Raw genomic sequence first — 14,996 nt, 5'->3', positions numbered from 1 at the left:
CATTCCCAGGATCATCCTCGTGAACCCTCTCTAATACCAGCACATCTTAGATAAAGGGCCCAAAGCTGCTCACTATACTCCCAACTGCGTTCTGACCAATGCCTTATAAAGCCTCAGCATTACCCTTATATTTTTTCTAGTCCTCTCAAAATGAATGCCAACATTCCATTTTCTTTCCGTACCACCAACTCAGCCTGCAAGATAACGTTCAGGGAACCCTGCACGAGGTCTCCCAATTGCCTTTGCACCTCTGATTTCTGAATTTTCTGCCCATTTGGAAAATAGTACACGTCTTTATTCCTTCTACCAAAGTGCATGGCCATACGTTTCTGGTAATAGGCACCCTTCGATCCCGGGGATGATGGGTTTGTGCCTCTGGTGGACTGTGTCCTCTCCTGGGCAGGAAGGTTTGAAGGACCGGCTCTTGCCCATGCAGCAGGCTCCCCCTCTCCACGTCACTCATGTTGTCGAAGGGAAGGGCAAGCGCCAATACAGCTTGGCAGCAGTGTCATCGCAGAGGTTGCCAGAGTGAAGCTGTAAACAACATCAAACTGCCTTAGGGGTTTACCCCCAAAGCCTTTCCCATGGGTGGGCATGACTGCAAGGCAGCGGAGGTTTAAAATCAGGGTTTTCCTTCTCCTTGGTGGGCTGCCGTCCAAGGCTGAGGAATCCAATCTGCCCTAAACACTTTCGGTCACTGCAGTATATTCCAACTGCCACTGCCTTGCTATTCTCCCAATCTATCAAGTCCTTCTACAGACTCTCTGCCCCTCCACCTATCTTGGTATCATCCACAAATGTGACCACCAAGCCATCAATACCGTTGTCCAGATCATTGACATCTGCTTGAAAAGAAACGGACACAATACCAACCCCTGTGGGACACTAATAGTCACCTGCAGTCAACCAGAAAAGGCCCCTTTCATTTGCAATTCTTTGCCTCCCGTCAGTCAGCCAAGCTTCTATCTTTACGAGGATATCTTCTGTAATACCATGGGCTCTTAACTTGCTGAGGCGTCTCATGTGCGGCATCTTGTCAAACTCCAAGTAAACAACATCCACTGACCCTCCTTTGTCTGTCCTGCCTGTAATTTCCCCTTAAGGAAACCATGTACCTCCAAGTACTGGGAGCCTCGTCCTTAATAATGGACTCCCAACATTTTCCCAACCACTGAAGTCAGGCTGAAGGGCCTATAATTTCATGTCTTTTGCCTCCCTCCCTTCAGAGTGAAGTGACATTTGGAAATTTCCAGTCCTCTGGAACCATTCCAGAATCTAATGACTCTTGAAAGATTATTACTCATGCCTCCCCAATCTCTACAGCTTCCTCTTTCAGAACCCTGCGGTGTAGCCCATCTAGTCCAGGTGACTTGACTACATTCAAAACTTTCAGCTTCCCAAGCACCTTCTCCTTAATAAAAGCAACTGCACTCACTTCTGCTAACTGACACTCGAATTTCTGGCATGCTGCTTGTGTGACCATAACTTGGACCATAATGTATAGTACTGTGCAAAAGTCTTAGGCTGGTGTATATAGCTAGGGTGTCTTTGAGTTTTGCACGGTCCTGTAGTAATTCTTATATATTGCACTGTGCTGCTGCTGCCGCAAAAAAAAATGAAATTTCTTGACATCTGTGAGTGATGATAAACCTCACAGGTGTCTGATATGGGTCTCTGATGTGGACTGAGAGTGGGAAGGGGGCAGGGAGAGGGGAGTTGTGTCCCTGTCCCCCTCTTTTGGTGAATGTCGGTGATAGCGTAGGATGATATCGTGGTTCTGCATTTGTGTTTATGGACTGTGGACTTTTTCAGACTTAGGGTTTTTATATTCTGTTTTTTTCATCGCCTTATTCTTTTCATTTTGTTGTGCGAGGGGAGGGTGTTTGGGGGTAAAATGCTCTGTTAGTTTTTCGTGCGGGGGATGGGTTGGGGGGGTCAATGTTGCTGTTCCATTTTGTGTGTGGAGGGAGGGGTGGTTTTGGGGATCTGATGATCAGGATGCCATTATTTTTTGTACCAGGGGGCGGGGAGGTGTAGGTTTCATGTTTCTCTCTGAATGACTTTCATGTTCTTTCTTTGCTTGGTGGCTATCTGGAGAAGACAAATTTCAGAGTTGTATTGGATTGATGCTTTGATCAGAAACAAACCTTTGACTCTTTGGTTGGGAAAAGGGGGAAGGGAGCGGGAAGCACCAGAGAGACATTCTGTAATGACCAATAAACCAATTGTTTGGAATCAAATGGCCTTGCCTGGGTTCTCAGGGCTGAGTGTCTGCACTCGCGCCACCCCCTCCTGCCCCTGGCACTCCTCAGCTACCTGTCTCACACCCCTCCCGTGGGCGCTCCACCCTCACCATTCCCAACATCCTGTGCTCCCGCCAGATTTACAAACTTGCTTCCGCTGCACGTTGACAAGTACAGTTCTGTGCAAAAGTCTTTGGCACCCTGGCTAGATGTGCATGTGCCTAAGTACTGTAAGTGTGAAAGTGGCATTCATATTTCTTTTGTGGGATTAATATTTCATAAATGTCCAAGATGATACTTTGAAAGCAGAGAGTCTGGGGAGCACCAGTGTGTTTGTCAGACAGTGTTCGCAGTATGAACGTTTTTCACCTTTGCTGTACTCAGAAAATTGCCTTTCCTTCCTAGTGCCCTGAGGTCCGTTTGAACATTATCTCCAATCTGGACTGCGTGAATGAAGTTATTGGAATTCACCAGTTATCACAGTCTCTCCTGCCAGCCATTGCAGAATTAGCAGAAGATGCCAAATGGAGAGTGCGCCTTGCGATAATCGAGTACATGCCTCTGCTTGCAGGGCTGCTGGTGGGTGGTTTATTCTAAAATGTTTTTATAGTCTATTAGCAATGCTTCCATATGGATGATTTGCAGAATGGAAATGATTGCTCATATCAAATTGAAACTTTAGTTTAAAGACGGAAATAACTTTGAACATCTTCTTTCCTTTTGCACCAGAAGCAAATGTGCGATAGTAACAATTATACTTGTAGCCCACTGACATTGGTAGTCTTACTTTCGACTCGGGGCTCCCAACCTTTTTTTTAATTGACCATTAACCAAGCAGGGGTGGAAACCCCTGGTTTAGACCATCAGGTTTAGACCCCTGTTTAAGGACTGCGGACTTTGTCAGACTTACGGATTTTATATTCTGTTTTTATATCACCTGTTTCTTTTCATTTTGTTGTGCGAGGGGAGGGTGTTTGGGGGTAAAATGCTCTGTTTTTCATGCGGGGGATGGGTTGGTGGGGGTCGATGTTGCTGTTCCATTTTCTGTGTGGAGGGAGGGGTGGTTTTGTGGGGGGCGCTGATGATCAGGATGCTATTCAATGACTTTCATGTTTTTTCTTTGTTTCATGGCTATCTGGGGAAGACAAATTTCAGAGTTGTACATGATAATAAGTGAACCTTTGGCCTGCACATCAAACAGATACAAACACAAAAAGGGCAATAAACTCCATACAATCAGATGAGGGGGTGACAACTGTTGTCCCAGAGGAAATAAACAATTATCTTTTTGAGATTTTACCAAAATCTGTACAGCTCAGAATATTCAGATTCAGCTCCACAAATACAATAGGAATTTCTCGACTTGTTTGAATTTATGCCCGGAGATGAAACGTCACTCCTCACTGGAGTTTAACTTAGAGGCTAAAGAATTGTCTGAAGCTATAACTAACATGAAGGGAGGGAAATCTCCTGGGCCCAATGGAAATTCCGATTGAAATATATAAAATCTTTAAGACTAAACTAATACCACCTCTGCTTGATATGTATCAGGAGTCATTTGACACTGGATCCCTTCCCCCTCTCTTAATATGGCAGCAATCACACTACTCTTAAAACCGGGAAAACCACCATCCCTTTGTGGATCTTATAGGCCAATCTCACTTCTGAACAATGATCTCAAAATTCTCTGTAAGGTATTAGCTAGGAGGCTGGAGCCACTGTTGCCAAAAATGGTCCACCCTGACCAAAATGGATTTGTAAGGGAAGGCAGGGCTTCCACAACATTCGAAGAGTGCTTAATATACTTCATGAAAAATCTGGAAGCTCTGATAGTGCTATTCTGTCATTGGATGTCAAGAAAGCCTTCGACAGAGTGGAGTGGAATAGGGGGAAAATTTCTAAGAAACAGCTTCTATATTCTAACCTACAGGCTGAAGTTTTAACGAACGGGCTTTTTTCAGCATCTTTTAAACTCCAACGGGGAACAAGACAGGGCTGTCCCCTATCTCCCCTCCTGTTTATCCTGGCCATTGCGCCACTTGCTATGGCAATCTGAAAACAGGCTAACATAGCAGGAATAACTATAGGAGATGTAGAACATCGCATAGCCCCTGTACATGGATGACGTCACTTTGTCAGAACAGGGTTTACCTATTTGGGTGTTAAAATTACTCCTACTATTGATAAAATTATCCCAACTAATTATAAACCTCTCACAGACTCAGTTATTCAACTTACAAACAGATGGACGAAATTGCTCATAAATTTGATTGGACGCATAAACATTCTAAAAATGTCAATTTTACTGAAGTTCCTGTACCTTTTGCAATCTATCCCACTTTCTCTTCCATCATCTTTCTTTTACTTATTAAAGAAATTTTTTTCTAATTTCATCTGTACTGTTAACTGCTGAGACAGTGGTTCTCTAGAGCAGCTTCTTTGGGTTATAATGACTGATACAGGAATTGTATTCATTTGCTAACCCATTGGGAAAGATGGTATTCTTTCTTGTGTGTCTGTAAGCTATTGTTTTTCGTGGGCTTTGGGCAGTAGGCACGATGGGGACAGAGAGAGGAGACGTGAGGAGAGAGATGCTGTAAGCTGGGCGATGGCACGGACCCCGAGCGGGAGTCCGAGGCCCAGGGTCTTCAGCGAGGAGAGAAGGCGAGGACAGACTCGTGTGGAGTGTTTGGTGGATCACCGAGGGTGGTCCCATTCGTGGGTCGGTGGAGTTCAGAGGACATCGATTGGAGGAAGGGGGACCCGGTTCTGTAAGAGCTCCAACGAGTGTGCACCGAACTGATAGAGTTACTGACTTGGCACCTTTATTCTATTTGTTTCTACTAACCCATCACCAAGAAATACTTATAAAGTGTAATCATTTAATGGCATATGGCGTACTGTCTGTTAATTGGTGGTGTGGGGTACATCACACAGCATCCACACAAACTTGATCTCCCCGTTTGGCGGGGCTGAAGACTGCTCCCCCAAGACGAAAGCGAGCTGAGCGAGTCTGAGGCTTACCGGGGGCTACATACAAATTGTTTGCAAGTAAATGCAAAGATTCATCAAACAACATGCTACAAGCATGGAGAACTGATTTGCATGAGAATCTGTCAGAAAAAGAGTGGTCAGAAGCTTGTTCCTCAGTTCAAACCCAGTCAGTGAACACTCATTCTAAACGGATAACCAGACAGTACATTACTCCAGTCAGGTTTCGTCACTTTAGCCCCAACATTCCAGACACATGCTTCAAATGTAATCACTAAAAGGGGTCTCTGTTCCATTGTATGTGTGAGTGCCCCAGATAATCTGCTTCTGGAAGAAGGTGCTGGATTTGATTAGTCAGATTATTGGAAAAAAGGTGCTCCTTGATCCTAAATTATGTATTCTGAACATTTATCCAAAGGACTTTCTAACCTCCAAAAATGCAAGGTCTCTGCTTAATATTTGTTTTTTGGAAGCCAGACGTTGCATAGCCTATTCATGGAAGAAACCAACAACCAGTGGACTTTCACAATGGCTGAAAGGAATGACTTCGTATCTTGCTCTAGAAAAGATAAACTACATCACAGAAAAACAAACTTGGCAAATTTCGGGAAATTTGGGACATTTTCTACAAGTTTCTGGAGAACAATATTTGGGATGATGAAAGTAACAAATTGAATTGACAGCTTTTTTTTTAATGGCAGGGTGTTTGCTTTTGTTGTGCATTTTTTTTTCTTTTTATTTCTTATGTATTTCATTTTTCCCTTTTTCTTTAACCTTGTTGCACTTTCAAACCTATGGATGATGGAATGTGTTTTCTTTTCATTCTGTAAAAGCAATAAAGAGATGTTTGAAAAAAAATAAGTGAACCTTTGAATCTTTGATTGGGAAAAGGGGAAGGGAGAGGGAAGCACCAGAGAGATATTCTGTAATGATCAATAAACCAATTGTTTGGCAGCAAATGACCTTGAGAGCAGAATTAGTCCATTCAGCCCATTGAGTCTGCTCCAACATTCCATCATGGCTGATTTGTGATCCCTCTCAACCCTATTCTCCTGTCTTCTCCCCATATTCTTTCACGCCCTGATTAATGAAGAGCCTGTCAGCCTCCATTTTAATTATACCCAATATCTTGGCCTCCACGGTTGTCCATGGAAGTGAATTCCACGGATTCGCCACCCTCTGGCTGAAGAAATCACTCCTCATCTCTGTTTCTGCCAGGCGCTCCGATTTCCTCCTCCATCCCAAAGACGTGCTGGTTGTAAACTGGTTGTTGTAGATTCCTCCTCTGTGTCGGTAACTAGCAGGAGTAGTGAGGTAGTGTTCATGGGTTCGGTGTCCACTCAAAAATCGTATGGCAGAGGGGAGGAAGCTGTTCCTGAATCAGTAAGTGTGTGTCTTCAGACAAATTGTCCCTCCTTTCTGGTAGTAGCAATGAGAAGAGGGTGGTGGGGGCCCTGAATGATGGACACTGCCTTTTTGAGGCACCGCTCCTTGAAGATGTCCTGGATAATATGGAGGCTGGAGCACACGATGGAGCTGACTAATTTTATAACTCTCTGTAGCTTACTTAAGCTCTCCTGTATCATACCGATTTAGTATGTATTTGGTTTTAAGAAGCAAATCGCTCTCAGTTTCGGTGTGCAAACACAAAGTAGATTTTCTGAGCTAGAAACTCACAATGTTCCTGTTGTGCTGTGTTCCCATGCTTTATGGTTAATCATAAAACTATTTAGTGAATATTTACACCTTTGTGGTTAAAGAGTTTTTCGAGGAGGTTACCAGGAAAGTGGTTGAAGGGAAGGCATTGGATATTGTCTACATGGACTTCAGTAAGGCCTTCGACAAGGTCCCGCATGGGAGGTTAGTTAGGAAAATTCAGTCGCTAGGTATACATGGAGAGGTGGTAAATTGGATTAGACATTGGCTCAATGGAAGAAGCCAAAGAGTGGTAGTAGAGCATTGCTTCTCTGAGTGTAGTCCTGTGACTAGTGGTGTGCCACAGGGATCAGTGCTGGGTCCATTGTTATTTGTCATCTATATCAATGATCTGGATGATAATGTGGTAAATTGGATCAGCAAATTTGCTGATGACACAAAGATTGGAGGTGTAGTAGACAGTGAGGAAGGTTTTCAGAGCCTGCAGAGGGACTTGGACCAGCTGGAAAAACGGGCTGAAAAATGGCAGATGGAGTTTAATACAGACAAGTATGAGGTATTGCACGTTGGAAGGACAAACCAAGGTAGAACATACAGGGTTAATGGTAAGGCACTGAGGAGTGCAGTGGAACAGAGGGATCTGGGAATACAGATACAAAATTCCCTAAAAGTAGCGTCACAGGTAGATAGGGTCGTAAAGAGTGCTTTTGGTACATTGGCCTTTATTAATCAAAGTATTGAGTATAAGAGCTGGAATGTTATGATGAGGTTGTATAAGGCATTGGTGAGGCCGAATCTGGAATATTGTGTTCAGTTTTGGTCACCAAATTACAGGAAGGATATAAATAAGGTTGAAAGAGTGCAGAGAAGGTTTACAAGGATGTTGCCGGGACTTGAGAAACTCAGTTACAGAGAAAGGTTGAATAGGTTAGGACTATTCCCTGGAGCGTAGAAGAACGAGGGGAGATTTGATAGAGGTATATAAAATTATGATGGGTATAGATAGAGTGAATGCAAGCAGGCCTTTTCCACTGAGGCAAGGGGAGAAAAAAACCAGAGGACATGGGTTAAGGGTGAGGAGGGAACAGTTTAAAGGGAACATTAGTGTGGGGCTTCTTCACACAGACAGTGGTGAGAGTATGGAATGAGCTGCCAGACGAGGTGGTAAATGCAGGTTCTTTTTTAATATTTAAGAATAAATTGGACAGATACATGGATGGGAGGTGTATGGAGGGATATGGTCCGTGTGCAGGTCAGTGGGACCAGGCAGAAAATGGTTCGGCACATCCAAGAAGGGCCAAAAGGCCTGTTTCTGTGCTGTACTTTCTATGGTAAAGAGTTGTCAAGGTCTGAGTCAGAGTCACGGGCAGAGCTTGTGGTTGGACGACTCAGCCACGAGGTTACCCTGGAAATTGTTAGCTGTGCTGGATATGAAGCAAAGTAACCTGAGAATTATGCAAAGGCTAACTTGTTCCCAGTGACTGAATGTAGAAGGTGGAATGTATTAACTGCATGGGAGACGTGAATGTAGAATGGTGCACTGTCATGTCGAAGAGAGATACTGTGCTGGTCAGGAGTGTGGGATCTGTAATCTAGGTAATCCAGTACATGCATAATTACCTTTAAATCGTGAAGCTGAAATAGCACCCTGCTGTGGATGTGGTAGCATAGGATTCACTGGGTTATTTATTTAAAGGTACACTGAGGAATAAGGCCCTTCCTGCCCTTCGAACCGTGCTGCCCAGCAATCTCTGATCCAACCCGAGCCTAAACAGGGGACAGGTAACAGTGATGAATTAACCTCCCAACTGGTGCGTCTTTGGATTGTGAGAGGAAACCCGGGCATTCCGCGGGGAAAATGTACTTGCTCCTTACAGGTGACATCAGAATTCCCAAGCTGTAATAGTGTCACGCCAACTGCTACGCCACCAATAGTAGTTAGTAACGTTCTTACTGTCTGCATTAAACCATTGGACACTTTTAAGTTTTTCCCTATTTTTCATGGATCATAGTCCTGGTATTGGCACAAAGAAATTAATTAAAGGTAGTCAAAATACTAGATGCAAGTACCTTAGACAGGGTATCTTCTGTGTAGCCTTCTGCCACGGCACAATCTAGTTTTGTGCAGTTATTAGAGCACGTTGCCAGTCTTTCTTGTGTGACCCCTTCACCATTGGCTCAAAGGAGTTAGCAAACTGTACTGGTAAGTAGCGAAAGGTGAAGACGGCTAGAATGCAAATGTGGCAAGTTGGCATGTTCTACTCGAAATTCGAGGGGTTATTTTATCAACATTCTTTTTTTGTCAAAACCTGTTTAGGGCGTGGAGTTTTTTGATGAGAAGTTGAACTCCTTGTGCATGACGTGGCTGGTGGATCACGGTGAGTATAGCCTTGATGAATCGTTACTTCTGTTGAACGAAAGTCCTTCAAAGTTGTCAGAGTCATCTTACTGGTGCTTCCATGATGCTGAGTGACCCTACCAGGTGCCTAACCAAAAATCCTTCATCGTGCTTTGTCACATCCTCAAAGGATTGGGTCAGGCTCAAGACACGACATGCCCCTCACAAAGCCATGCTGACTCTCCCGAACCAGACTATGCTTCTTGTAAATCCTGTCTGTAAGAATCTTCTCCTATAATTTGCCCACCGGTGAAGTAAAACTGACTGGTCTATAATTCCCAGGGTCATCCCTACTCTCTTTCCTGAACAAGGAAATAACATTTGCCAACTTCCAATCATATGGTACTTCCTCCGGTGAGGACTGGCCAGTGAGGATGCCCAGATCGTCACTAGAGGTGCAGCAATCTCTTCCCTTGCTTCCCGTAGTAACCCTGGGGTATATCACATCTGGCCCCGGGGACTTATCTATCCTAGGGCTTTTCAAAATTCCAGAACATCCTCTTTCTCAATGTCAACATGTTGTAGCATATCACTGCCCTCACAAGCATCAAGGTCCCTCTCACTGCTGATTACTAAAGAAAAGTATTCATTGCGGATCTCCCCCAAAGTCTCCGACTCCAAACATTTTGCCTCTTTTAGCTCTGGCTGGCCCAGACTCTCACTCTGGCCATCCTCCTGTTCTTCAAGTATGTTTTCCTGAATCCAACTCACCAAGTCCTTCTCGTGGCCCCTCCTAGTTCTCCAAAGTCCATTCTTCACTCCCTTCCTGGCCACATTGTAACCCTCTGGAGCCCAGGCTGATCTTTGCATCCTACGCTTCTAGACGAGCTGTTGCGCGTCTCTTGTCAAGCATGGCTCCTTCACCCTTCTGTTCTTTCCCCGTCTCAGTGGGACAAAACTCTGCAGAGCCCCATCCAAGTGAAGCCCAAAATGACTTCCACATTTCAATTGTGTGTTCTGAGTGCATTCATCCCAGTTTGTACTCCCAGGTTCCTGCCCAATGTCCAATACCATCATAGTTCAAACACCCGCCCCCCTCCCCCCCAATTATTACTGCTGCAAGCAATCTTGTCGTACACTTGTACACATGGCAACAAGAAACAGACTTGACTTTGACTGATACGTTTATTTATTTAATTATTCCAGAATAGCATCGAACAGGCCCAACGAGACGCACTGCCCAGCAACCGGCTGATTTAACGCTCGCCTCATCACAGGACGGTTTACAATGACCAATGAGACTACTAAGTGGGACGTCTCCAGACTCTGTGGGGTGTTGTGGGGGGAATCTGAGCACCCGGGGTAGACACACGATCCACTCTGGTTCGTTGCCTCTTATTCCAAAGGCAGCGGAGCTGCGAATCTGAAATAGTAACTGTAAATTCTGGAGACACTCAACAGAGCAGGCCAATGAATGGGCAGAAAGTCACAGATACAGCTGTGCATCTCCCAATATGATCTCATGCCAGCTCATCCACACCTTTTTTTCTCCCCCCTCTGCGTACAAGTTCTTAATCCTGCCTACATTTCCAGAAGCCGCCTGTTCCATCTGCAGTGCCTCCCTGGTTTTCTGCTTGCCTGGCGGTCGAAGCTGTGCCGAACTCAAGCCGGCTTTGCTCAAGGCCACATCACTCAGGTCCTGTGTGTTTTGTAAATGATAGTTCTCTTCGTTCTCTTGGTGTAAGCGAGTTGTGGTATTTAATTGATGCCAGAAGCCTCTCCTAAGACTTGGGCCACTCAGGTGTACTCTGTGTGTCACCCATCGTACTATCTCTCAGCCATTTAAATGGGAGCTTTCAAGCTGAGCTTCTGTACTGTTGTCAGTCAAGATGTAGTTTATACTTGCAACTGTTTGCAAGTGATATTCACATTCCTTACCATTTTTATAAATGAATGGCAGATCAGGATTTTTTACCTGTGCAAGTAATTTCCCAAAAATGGCAGGGCTGATTTTTCTTTAAAGTAAAGTGCATTTTGATTAAAGACCAATAAAATTAACAACAAATTTGATTTGGACTGTTTTGCTTTTAGTGTAGGTCCCTTTTACCCTGGAATCTGAATATTGCAGTTAGGGCTTAAACAATGACTAATTATTCAATTACAATAATTAGTAATAAATAATGGTAATCTATTCAAAGTATTTTTTAAGTACCTAATGGGGCGACACAGTGGCGTCTGGTTAGGGCAACACTTTGCAATTGGGTTCGATTCCCACTGCCACCTGTGAAGAGTTTATACGTTCTCAGCCTGACTGTGTGGGTTTCCTCCGGGTGTTCCTGTTTCCTCCCAGAGACCTACTGGTTGGTAGGTTAACTGGACATTGTAAATTGTCCTGTAATTAGGCTAGGGTTAATCAGGGTTGGCTCGCAGGGCAAGAAGGGCCTGTTCCACGCTGTATCTCAATAAATAATCAATAATAAATAAGTATATTAAAATGCTACTTTCCAAGTGCATAATTTCCTCCACTGTGTGTAACTTGGTATGGAACAGGTCTACACTTTGAAAAAGGTGGTACGAGCATTTCATTTCGGAACTTTGTATTTTATCAGCAAGCTACTTATTTGAAAATCAAGTAGTAACAGCAATCAGATCATTTCTTGACCTGTGAATGCTGTCTTGCAGTGTACGCCATTCGCGAGGCCGCGACCAACAACTTGACCAAGTTGGTGGAGAAGTTTGGCAAAGACTCGGCAGAATCCACCATTGTGCCGAAAGTACTTGCCATGGCCAGTGACCCCAACTACCATCACAGAATGACCACCGTCTTCTGCATTAACGTGAGAATGGCTTTCACAATGTACTTGCCATGGCCAGTGACCCCAACTACCTTCACAGAATGACCACCCTCTTCTGTATTAACGTGAGAATGGCTTTCACAATGTACTTGCCCATGACCAGTGACCCCGACTACCATTGCAGAATGACCACCTTGTTCTGCATTAACATGAGTATGCATTTAACAATGTACTTGCCCATGGCCAGTGACCCCAACTACCTTCATAAAATGACCACCCTATTCTGCATTAACGTGAGTATAACTTTGACAAGTCTTCCATTACACTTCACAAGCTGCTAAAATATTTCATGAATAAAACGTACAGTGAGAACAGACACTTAAGAAGAAAGAATTTAACAGAAATATTATGGATTTGTTTAAAATGTTCTTTTAATATATTCTTTGTGAATGTTTAGATTGTGCAAAAAATCAATTAACAACACTTTGCCAAAGCTGCTCCTTCCAATATTGACATCTGCTTGATAGGAGCTTCTGTGCTTGCGTTATTTGCTGAGGTGTAGTGGTGTTTTGTGTTTAATCTGCAAGGTGTCTGGAGTAAAAATTGAGTTGAGGGCGAGACTTTTTATGATTTCGTGGAGCAGAGTTCCTAACCGTCCCTGTGGAAATGGACTGATGGTGTTAGCTGAAGGACAACTGATTTAATGACCTGTTGACCCACCAGATGGCTTACAGCTTTCAAGTTTTATTTCACAAGGGTCTGTTTCCGTGCTGTAGTGGACTATGGGTCTGTCTTTTGCTTAGTGATCTGAGTACCTTGAAATGGACATTATACATTATCTGGCTGAGGGAATTTTAAGTTTTTTGACGCAACTAGTTTAAATTTACAAGTGTACTTAAAGGCCCCACAGTCATTCCAGTTGCAGAATTAATTTCTTTCCCTGGATTTATTTGATGGGCCTGGGCTTTGCTGGAGTTTGGACAAGGTGAGGGAGAGATTCAGTTGAAGTGCCGAGATAAAATGAATGTTTCTAAAAGTGGGTGAGTCTAGGACTGGAGGGCACAGCCTTTGGAACAGAGGGATATCCCTTCAGAACGGAGATGAAGAATTTCTTTAGCCGAAGCGTGGTGAGTTTATGGAATTCATCGCCACAGGCGGCGATGGGAGGCCAAGTAATTGGGTATATTTAAAGTGGAGCTTGATAGGTTCTGGAGGGTGTCGAGAGGTCTGCACGACCTGGCGTTTTTGCGGTATCCTCAAGGATTTGGCAAGCTGGACTCTCAAGAACGCAGGTGCAGCGTCCGCGGCCATTGCTGGGAGTGGACTTCAGGTTGGATGAGAGTGGCCTGAGTGGGGAAAATGAAGTGGTGTTCAGTCGATTTCAGCAACGAGCCAGGTTAAAAAGTTTAAAGAGTCGCCGGGGGAAAGACTAACTTCTCTGTGAGGCTTTACACACCTCAGCAGTGAACCGACTGTCACCGTCAGCACTTGTCTCTGCACTGAATTGACTTGCTGGCTGTGCCCTGCGACCATTGGGCCCCTGGCTCAGATAAAATGCTGAACTGGCTCCTTGGCTGTGGACTGCAACCATTGGGCCCCTGGACTGGTTTCACTTCTCTCAGCACGGAACTGACTCCCTTGCTGTGGCCTGCAGCCATCTACTGATCTGAACTGGCTCCCTGCCTGTGGACCTAATTTCACTTACTCTGCGGTTCATGTTCTGTGTCTTACTGGTTTACTATTTTTTTATTCTTGTTTGCCCGATTTGTTCTTTCTGGGCACATTGCGTGTCTGACGGTCTTTGCTGCATGGGATTCTTTTTCCATGGATTCTCTTGTGTTTCTTTGCTTTATGGCTGCCTGCAAGAAGACGAATCTCCTGCTTGTATATGGAGTTCATACTTTGGTAGCAATGTACGTTGAACTTTAGACCTCTGGATCAGCAGGAACACCTCAGAAAGATATGCCTGCGCGGGCTGGACCAAAACAGGGCTAACATCCTGCGGGAGTGCTCGCTGGGATTCAAACTCAAAGGGATGGGCCACAGGCCACATTTACAGTTGAGGTGGCAGTGCAGTTAAATATCGAAGGGAAACAAAGCGAGCCCAGTAAGGAGAGCAAACCTCAGTCTGATAAGAAATGCAAGATTATATTTATTTTGGTGTAAGCAACGTTACTAGTAAAGCAAATGAGCTCACAGGAGGGTGATTGTTACTGTCATAGAGAGGGTTGAATGGCTGAACGATTCACTCAGTGAATGGTGTGGTGGGCGTGGCACCGTAATATTGATTTATTACTGAAATATCGAGGAGGAGGACATTCTGGGACACTCCTTACTAATCCACAAGCCTCGACTGGTGAACTTCCAGTCAGCTGGCGGTGTGCTGGGGCGCGGCGGGTTCTACGGGGCCAGCCAAAGGTGTTATTGTCTTTTATTTATTTCTTTACGATCTCAAGACCCTGCTGGAAGTTAAGCACTTAAAGAGTGCTGCAGGCCTACCCCATCGGTGTAGAAACTGAAGAAGCTGGACTTGGGGCAGATCGTTCTGCTCCCCATGTCAGAGAGTCAGCAATGTGGTTGGCGTGCAGACTGGCAGCGAGCAATTGTCTTAGTCTCTTTTCTCGTGATTGCAAAACCCTGTTCGGCATTGTTAATGTGTAATGCTGCAAGTCTGGTCTTCTGATTTATTGCAGACTGCAGGGGCTGGCAGCAGGGGTGACTGACACCCCTGCAGGGTGAGCGGATGTGGCCTCAAGCCATGGGGCCGCCTGTTTGCAGCCGCCCAGGAGAGAGGCATCAAGAGCTGGCGCTGGAGGTGATGTAGCGTAGCGTTTATGCTAATGTTGGTGCTGTCCCTCTCCCCCAAAGTGTTTGCTTGGCAGAAGGCAGGATGTACGTGTTCGACTACAGACTGCTGCAACATTCATGGACTCAGGGACTTGGACTATATTTGTTGTGTGACTATATTTTACT

General features: G+C 44.7%; 1 protein-coding gene across 1 annotated transcript in view; it reads left to right on the top strand.

Annotated features, from left to right (window-relative positions):
* The window catches only part of LOC134352508 (serine/threonine-protein phosphatase 2A 65 kDa regulatory subunit A alpha isoform-like), a 53,200-nt gene that overhangs the window by 25,825 nt on the left and 12,379 nt on the right, over window positions 1–14,996 (top strand). Inside the window, exons 8-10 of the mRNA XM_063059775.1 lie at window positions 2,649–2,822; window positions 9,208–9,268; window positions 11,911–12,065. Of these exons, the coding sequence (XP_062915845.1) occupies window positions 2,649–2,822; window positions 9,208–9,268; window positions 11,911–12,065 (390 nt within the window). The remainder of the gene's footprint in view (window positions 1–2,648; window positions 2,823–9,207; window positions 9,269–11,910; window positions 12,066–14,996) is intronic.

The sequence above is a fragment of the Mobula hypostoma genome, chromosome 10 (genome assembly GCF_963921235.1).
Source record: "Mobula hypostoma chromosome 10, sMobHyp1.1, whole genome shotgun sequence".
NCBI lineage: Eukaryota > Metazoa > Chordata > Chondrichthyes > Myliobatiformes > Myliobatidae > Mobula > Mobula hypostoma.
The sequence above is the reverse complement of the archived record's forward strand: the minus strand, read 5'-3'. Positions and strand labels throughout refer to the sequence as shown.